Here is an 8,969-nt window from a genome sequence, read left to right as displayed (position 1 = left end):
GTTAATAGATATTTCATGAGTAATGATTGGTTGTCAATGGTTATTTGATATTAGCAAATAAAAACAAACATTTATGTCGTGAAAAGAGTGATAACACGTTGTAGAGGCTATTATGCACAGATATAAATACAGGTGAGCCTTGAGATTTTGGCTGGCTCTTTGGTGTGCCTTGGGCACATTAAGTTTGAAAACCACTGATCTTGAGCCAGTGTTTATTTTGTCTGGTCTGGGCTACTAGAACTGTGACAATGCAAGATGGTGGACTTCATAGACAAGGATCCGGTCTTTAAGTAGATATAAGCTACTCATTCAAAGGTAACGATTGGCGCAGTTCTTGTTTTCAGGTTATTATACCTTATATTCCATTTCTGCCAATATATCCCTGTAAATCCTTCACAATGAACCTTTAACTATCCAAAAAATGTTAATCGAAGTTCCAGTTTCAATTCCAGTAGCTCCACTCTGACAGGTTCTGTTTCAGCATGTGTGTGTTCGGACCTGTGTGTAATTGACAACAGAGTGAAAAAATTGAATTTCCCCTCGGGGATTTATAAAGTATATATATAAAAAAATAAAAAACAAAAAAATTAAATTGCACTTGTTAATCAAACTGAATCTATGTGGTTTTTGAAATGTTGAAATATTCTGCAGGTTTTGCAGAGCTGCTGTTCTGGATTCCATCATGTACACATCCTGTAAATTCACACTTCACTTTACAGACTTAAAAAGATAACGCAAACTGATCCTGAATAAATGTTAACTATGGAACTATGGAATACAATTGATTTTTTTTTTGACTGAAATTGTCCTGACTGGTATAAACCTGCAGGATCCAGAGGGAGCAGCCTGAACTACATGTCCCAGGCTCCCCTGTGGTCCCTCCCCCCGCATACCTCTGCTGTGTGCTCACGCTGCGCTGTGGGGATCCTGCACAGCACAAGTTGCCCCAACAGCAGCAGCGAGGCGCACGGCACTAAAGTTTCTCCACAGGAATGGGCAACTTTCAGAAGAGCGCTTTTCGTTTACATTTCACATCCTCGATCCTCGGAACAACAAGGGATTGGATATAAGGATCGACTGTGCTGATCAACCAGCACCAGATTTTGGGATTTGTGTTGGTGATTTCTCAATCTTTGGATTGGTTGCGCTTCATCTGAAGATAAAACTGAAGAGGGGTGTTCTCTTGTGTGGCCAGAAAAATGTGTTCCTCTACGCAGGCTCGCAGTTTAGCGAGGTTTGCCGTGGTTTTTATTCTGTTTTTGAGGCTACAACGTGGATGTGGTGCTAACACAAGGACGTGTCCCCCTCCCTGCGTGTGTATTGGGGAGCTTTTGGACTGCAGTCGGGTGAAAAGGGGCCAAATTCCAGACGCGATCCCGGAATGGACAGTTCAACTGTGAGTCCAGTTAAAGAGCCTCTGTGCACCTTTATCATTGTGTTGCATAGTTGTTTTATTTGTAACTTAATGGTTAATTTGTTGAAACATCTTTTCACATCTCTGCACTTTGGGGAATAAATTTTCTGTTTTCCTTCAGCACCGACGGGACCACATTCCTGTCGTAGTGAAAACGGAATAGGTTGTAAACCACTTTAAAATCTGGTGCTGCAGGAGAAAACAACTTGAGTGGCTTTGCTTTTCTCTCATTTAAAATTGTCCTTATTTTATTTAAGTTCAAATCCAGGCTGTAAACTCACTGCAGAACTTTTCTGCCTCATTTAAAGTCACAAACAGGCATCAAGGTCCACCTGTGACTACAAATCTTGCCTGTAATCCGATTCAACACCTTGTCATGAATCTATTTATGTGCCTTATTAGGTTTTATTTGTTTTATTGGTCCTAGCAGCAGCACATCAGGCTCCTTGAGGCCACCAGGGAAGCACAAACAGCCTTACAGTGTGTGTTTTTACACATCAATGTGCCATTGTCAGTCCCTCCAGACCTCTTTATTAAAGTGTAAATACTTGTGAATAAATCCTCACAGTGCCTGCAGGTAATACTTTGAAAATGAGTCTCTCTCATGCATCTCTTTTGGGTATATAGGTAGTAGTAGCAGTATTAATGGTGCTAATACTTGCAGTTTTAGTATTAATAACAGCACTATAATAACAGGTATCTCACATAGTAAAGGCATTTATACAGTATATGGTTTGACAGAGTGGTTACATCCACATTTTTATTTGCAGTGATTGGAGTCAGTCTTCAGGTTTCAGCTTCACAGACCTCGAGGCCTTCAAAGCCATAAAGGCATAAATCAGATGCAGTCCGTGTGCAGCCTTGGACAGCTTCCTAAAGTAATATCTCCATTACTCTCCTGTTTGCCTTCTGGCTCTATAAGATGAGACGAGGCTGAGCTCAGTCTGTTGAAGCAGAAACACCAAACGCAACTTTTAATGGCATGTTCCTTGGTGCGTTCTACTTTACAGATAATTATTCTTACTGGATTTTTTTATTGCCCAGCGTTAAGCTGCAGTACTTGATTTTTATTGTACAGTGTTAGGGGCTGTAGCGCTTGATTCACTGCCTGGTCGAGCCGTTGCCCTGCTGTTGGATTTAGTTTTTCTCTTTCTAAAATGTGCTACTCTGGAAACTTGACGTTGCCAGAGAAAACAGACCCAGCCTGAGCCTCATAACCGAGGACAGCCTTCCAAAGAAAATGAAAAAAAAAAAAAAAAAAAAAGTTCCACATGGGGGGAAAAATTCTTTTCACTCTGGCATGCTAATTTACGAGTGGCTCTCCAGCACATCTTAAACCCCTTAAACCGCCCGACCCTTTGTTTTCCAGCACCCCATTATTTCTGCTGAATTAGCAACTCCAGAGCCAGCGATGGTACTGATTAAGGAGGAGCGTGTAGGATTAGTTTGATTCAAACTCAGAAAGAAAAGGGGGAAGGAGAAAGTAGGAGGGAGAAGAGGAGAGGAGCATGAAGAAGTGGGATTAAGCCATGAATATCTGGGAGGTTGTTGGGAGAAATAAGATACAGATTTATGCCCAGATTTAATGCCTCTGTACTTTTAAAGGGTTAAGAGTGAGGCACAACTGTAGTTTTAATTTGACAATTTTAATTTTAATACGTGGAGAACTTTGAGTCAAATACCGCAAGAAGCACTCATTTCTAGACGAGTACAGACTCCTTTGAGACTTTAACAAACATTTATCAGAGAGATTTATTGTTTTTTGGTGCTAAAGAAAGACATTTATTTGGCCAGGTACCTTTAATGCTCATTAAAAAAAGACAGGAAGTAAGACAATAAAAGAAATCCTTGGGGTTTGTGTTATAGCTAATGCTAATTTATGTTAAAGCGTGTCAGCTACTTAGCCAACATTCTCAGGTTGGAGCTACGCAGCAATCCTACGTGCTTTGTTTTTATGAAATTCAGCGAGTCACCAAGCTTATTTTAGAATAGAAACATACACCTTTGGAGAAGTATGAATTCCTTCAAGAATTTACAAACTTTTATCAGAGAAATTTAATGTTTTTTGGCGCTAAAGAAGGATGTATATTTGGCCAGGTGCCTTAAATGCTTAGTAAAAAAGACAGGAAGTAAGACAATAATAGGAATCCTTGGGGTTTGTGTTAAAGCTAATGATAATTCATGGTGTGCTAACTACCTGCCTAACATTCTCAGGTCGAAGTTACCTAGCAGTCCTAAGTGCTTTGTATCATCTAGCAACTTACTGGCAAAATACTACATCATTTTATGTTAATAAACAGCAAACTCTGTGAGTCACCAAGCTTATTTTAGAATAGAAACATACACCTTTGGAGAAGTACGAATTCCTTAGAGAATTTACAAACATTTATCAGAGGAAATTCATTTTTCAGAGCTAAAGAACTGAACTTATTTGGCCAAGCATCACCTACGCTCAATGAAAAAGACAGGAAGTAAGCCAAGAGGTAGACAAAAATAGGAATCCTTGGGGTATGTGTTATAGCTAATAATAACTTACAGGTACGTTAGCTAACATTCTGGGGTTGAAGCTACCTATCAATATTAGTACTCTGTGCTGTTAAACAATATGTGAATTAAGGGCAAAATACTACACCATTTAATTTTAATAAATAGAGAACTTTGTGGGTTACAGAATGACATGAAACACTTATTCTAGAATAGAAACATACACCTTCGGAGGAGTGTACAAAGTCCTTCAAGAATTTATAAACATTTGGCTTTGAAGTCAATTTCAGCACGTTCAAGTCTGGCAAGGTAACACAGAAAATGATAGAAAGTACAAAAAGGAAGTAGATCACATTACCAATCTCAGCAGTTGACATCAAAGCTAGCACTAATTTTTGTTAGCTACTTACCTGACTGTACAAGTGACCTGTTCTAGCTGATAGCTTACAAGCTAGCAAGCAAAAGTTTATCATACTAACCCTCGAAAATCACAAATATTGTGGTCATTAATGAAAAGTACCGCATACATCTGTATTTTTCCCCTTGTTTTCTCTTTAGCATTCTATTTTTTGGCTATGTTAAAAGTTTTTGTCTTTGGCCCTGATCATTAAAAGGCATTTTCAGACTATCAGAGTTTTGGGGACTCCTTGAGAGGAACTGCCTTATGGCAAAGTCCCCAAAGAACTACATACCATCAAGAGCTTTTTTTCTGTTTGCGCGTTCATACCACCAGTAGGCACGCTGAAGTGACGCAAGCCGGCCAGTGGTTATCACTGTAAGTGGCTAGTGTATGCAGTATTGTCGCAGTCAAAACTGCTTTGTATTTCCACTGTCACATATGCTTAACAAAGCTTGGACTCAACTACTGGTCCATTTGTCCTATGTTTTCGGCCTTTTACCTTCTGTTATAAGCTGTTGTTTTTGTTTTATATTTTTTGTTGTTGACATGTCTTGTTGAAATGGCGGTTGCCGGTGTTGCATTAGCTGTGTTCAACCAAACAACCAACACCAGTAAGTTAGTCATAGAAGAGTACCTACTCTGAGATGGGAGCTAAAAAGTCCCTCCAAACAGTGTAATAAGAACTACAATTGTTCCTAGTTCTTGCCGTACAGACACAACAACATGGGAGTTCTTAGATCTAGGTTTTTAGAACTATGACAAAGCTCCTGTGGTCTGAAAATATCTGGAGATTGATGAGAAACATTTATGAAACTTGATGAAAACTTCTTTCCCATTATCATAATCTGAGATGTTACTGACAGCTGCTCTTGTGACCTAAAGAGTAGCTCATTTATTCACTTTTCAGCCTTTGATAAGAAAGTCACATGGTACATTTTCACTAGACCAGCAGATACAGGCTGAGGCCTGTATGCAGCAGTGTGTTATCTTGCTCTGCTCACAGCCTGCTTTGTGAGGGAAGTGGTCGTGTCAGAGCTACTTAGGGTTTATCTTGGGAGTATGATAGGACACCTTTCCCTTATGGCCCCCAGCACTGGAACTACAACAACAGAAACAACAACACATATGCTTGGAAAGAAAAGGAAGAGGATGGTGGGGGAAGTTAGCAATAGTGAGGCTAGGAGTAAAACTCTAGTTGAGTGGTTCATGAAACTTTCCACAAGAGAACTAAAACCTGCCCCAGAAAATTCGACAGGGGTGTTTCAGGCGTATGAAAGGCGTCCCTCTCGCTTTTCCAGGCATTGTGAATACATTAGCAGTTGATAGGTTCTTCCCCTCCTCCCAGAGCTCCTTGATGGATTCCAGATGAGGGAGGTAAGGAGGCGGAGGGGGAGGGGGATAGGGTGAGGGGGTGTAAAAAAAAAAGTGTCTGGCACCGCAGCGTTGATCGTGCGCAGCAGCGTCAATAACTCCACCACTTTATGGTGCACGAGGCTCCGCTTGCCAGACTCCTTGAGCTGGATTTCAGGATTCTTTTCAAAACAGGCAGCAAAAACAAGAGTCTCACCCCCAGTGAGCTGCAGCCAAGACTTCAGTCCAAGCTCAGGCTCAGTTGAGTTTGAGTCAGGCTCAGATCCAAGGGGGGTTCAGACAAAATGAAGACATAGACCAGAGCTACTACTCTAGACTACAGTAGGCAATAAGCAACCAATGTATACATCCTTCTTAATGTAAAAATATTCCTTAAGAAGCTTCCAACAATGTGCAAAAATCTCTGATGTAAAACCTGACTAATCAATACAAACATTGCTTTGTTCTTGAAGCATAATGTATGAAATGCTAGGCATGAATATTAAGGGAAATACATTTTATTAATCTGTTGGGTCTGGTTTGGAAGTTCGTAAATTTTAAAGTCAAAACTGGCATGCGGTTAATACAAGTCCAGACACCAGAAAAGAGGTCTGGTCCAAGCCTCGGCCAGCACCGAAGCCTCAGCTCCAGCGGTTTATTGACTTCCCTCGCCAGGTTTCGGCCTCCTTTCAGCACAAAGAGAATCTCGCCCCGCAATAACTTATCAGCTTGTCTGTTTTGGCTCTGCTCCTCAGCAGAGGCCTGGATATGAAGTGAGCTGTTCTGGCATGGACGTTCTCCTCTGTGTTACAAGGAAGGGATGAAAAGCCAGTTTTACTTTTAGGCCTTTTTTGGGCTTGAATGGGAAGCAGTTTGTTTTTGTTTTTCCATTAGCAAAAAAAATCCTTTGCGCTATTATTCTAATAGTTTGTCCTGAAGTGAAAATGTGTCTCTTTAGTGATAGCTAGTGTGTGTGTGTGTGTGTTTATGTATCTCTATGTGGGGTGGGAGGGTTGGGTTTTCTCTGTTCTTTTTGTTTTCTGTTTTGGTTCATTTTGTGTTACTGTTGTATGAAACGTGCCATATAAATAAAGTTGATTTGATTTGAAGTGAACACCCACTATTAGAAAATAAATAATGAACTACTAATTTTAGAACTGGTTGAACTACTTTGTTGGGAAGATGTGGGGAAAAAAACTTAAGTCATCAGTTTCTTAAGTTATATTCACCTGCAAAATGACCATTTGTATATTAATTACCCACCATGTGTTACCTAAAACTCATGAAGAAAAGTGTGGTTCTTCTCACATGACTCCAGGGTGAATGAAGAATCCGAAAAAGGCAAACACTGATAATGAATTGGAATAAATGTACTCAGAAGTTTTTGTGAAGGACTGAGCATACGACTGGGTAAATGAGACGAGGGTTATACTGCACGAATTGTGCAAGAGTTTGTAAATAGATATTTTGATATAAATTTGCTGTTCTTGAATGTGAAGAATGTTCGCCTTTTTTGGATTCTTCGTTCACAGTAGAGGCATACTAGAAAAGTAAAGTTTTCTTCACAAATTCAGTGTAACCTGTGCTGAGTAATTGATACACAAATGGTCGTTTTATAGGGGAAGTGTTCTTTCAAGCCCAGTTTACACCAAGCAGTATGGTACAGTTCAGGTCGGTACGCGTTTTTTCTGTTTCCACTGCGTAAAAAGTTGTGAATGGCACCAATGGAACCGTTCTGTACCGTTCCCATTTTTGATCATTCCTCTGTTGAGGACTTCATGGTGACTTTAGGTGATATCTGAAACTGTATTCAGTTTTATTTACATCGTCTGTTTGTGACAGTACGTCAGCAATAACTCTTGTTTTTGCTTATTTTTGTGACCGTTCTGCTTCATTTCATCCCCGTCAGGTTTGCACTAACCCACACTTTAATTACAGTGACTTTCCTTTGATGCGTTTCCCCTGTTCACAGTGTCAAGGCACAATAACACAGTGAATTTGTATGTAATTATGTTTGCTGTGTCGACCCAAATGGAGGACTGCAGCAGCTGAGAAATACAGTCCATGGTGTATACTTTTCCCTTAATTTTTGCCTACTTTTTTTCCTTCACAGGGACCTGAGCCATAACAAATTGCAGGTGCTTGACGGCACTTTGTTTTCCAAACTGCAACATTTAAGTGAAATGTAAGTATGCCTTGTTGTTCTCAGTGCTTTCTAGAGTAAACGCAGGATTTTACAAACAGCCTCCATCACTGTTCTGCATGTGACAAACTGTTTCTTTTTCTCAATGTGTGCAGAAAGCTGAACCACAATGAACTGGATGCAATACCTGATCTGGGCCCTTACTCTTCGAACATAACAACACTTATCTTGTAAGTAAGACTTTTATTAAATTCTGTGAGCACTTATCCAGACTCTCACTTCAGACTAGTGTCGAAGATAATCCAGAGTTGTCATTGCTGGTTAAAATAGTGAGCTGGGAAGTGGTTCCTCCCCCTTCTTTCCCTCTGGAGAGCAAACCCTTTTGGCTGAGCTGGTTCCCAGACAGGGCAGCAGTCTGAGACATGGCAGCCAGCCCCAGACGGGTCACGTGGTTGAAGACAAATGCCATCAACAGAAATGGAAATGTTTTGTTTGGTGGCTTTTGCTGCTGTTGGTGTATTTTTAACCTGGAGGCAGTGACGTGACGCTGGAGAGAGGGAAAATCTGTCATGTGAAAATCCAAATTTGGGGATTTTTATGTGGATGCATCTGTGTGGCCATTTATAGGACTCAGAAGTGAATGGTGGTTCATCTGAAAACAAGGTTTTAAGTTCCTGAGAATGCAAAAATGTGTTTGTCTGTCTTCGTAAGGAAAATGATTTTGTGTATATATGGAGCAGAAACAACAGTGTCTTAAAACAATTGGCTGATTTTGTGAGATTATCTGGAGTAAAACCGTTTGACTTGTCGTATTTCATCCTGCTCAGACTCTAACCAGAAGATTCTTTGGTGTATTGTTGTGCAATACGTGCTTTCAGAAGAACACCAGATATTAGTTTGTGAAACCTCAACAATTTTATTTGCTTTCTCTGGCACGTCTCTCCAAAAACCGACTGACATGAAGTTATTGTAGAAGAATGTATCCGTCTCCCGGCTTGATGAGGCATATTCCTTATCAAGCCCCAACACGGCGCTTAGCAGCAGCCACAGGGTGTGTGGCCGTCAGACAATTTGTTGGCACGCTTAGCGCAGGAGCATGACCTCCAGCTATAAATTTCAGCACAAAGAAGATGGGCGGGATGGTTTGTGTAAGTCAAAGCAAGCTCCTCTACACCTTA

The 8,969-nt window shown here is 40.5% G+C and overlaps 1 protein-coding gene across 1 annotated transcript in view; it reads left to right on the top strand.

Moving 5' to 3' along the window:
• Positions 1–940: 940 nt before the first annotated feature.
• The window catches only part of lrig3 (leucine-rich repeats and immunoglobulin-like domains 3), a 28,871-nt gene continuing 20,842 nt past the window's right edge, over positions 941–8,969 (top strand). The window contains exons 1-3 of the mRNA XM_033615045.2: positions 941–1,396; positions 7,762–7,833; positions 7,947–8,021. Coding sequence (XP_033470936.2) covers positions 1,200–1,396; positions 7,762–7,833; positions 7,947–8,021 — 344 coding nt within the window. The 5' untranslated portion in view covers positions 941–1,199. The remainder of the gene's footprint in view (positions 1,397–7,761; positions 7,834–7,946; positions 8,022–8,969) is intronic.

Source organism: Epinephelus lanceolatus, chromosome 23 (assembly GCF_041903045.1).
Source record: "Epinephelus lanceolatus isolate andai-2023 chromosome 23, ASM4190304v1, whole genome shotgun sequence".
In the NCBI taxonomy this organism is placed as follows: domain Eukaryota; kingdom Metazoa; phylum Chordata; class Actinopteri; order Perciformes; family Serranidae; genus Epinephelus; species Epinephelus lanceolatus.
The sequence above is the reverse complement of the archived record's forward strand: the minus strand, read 5'-3'. Positions and strand labels throughout refer to the sequence as shown.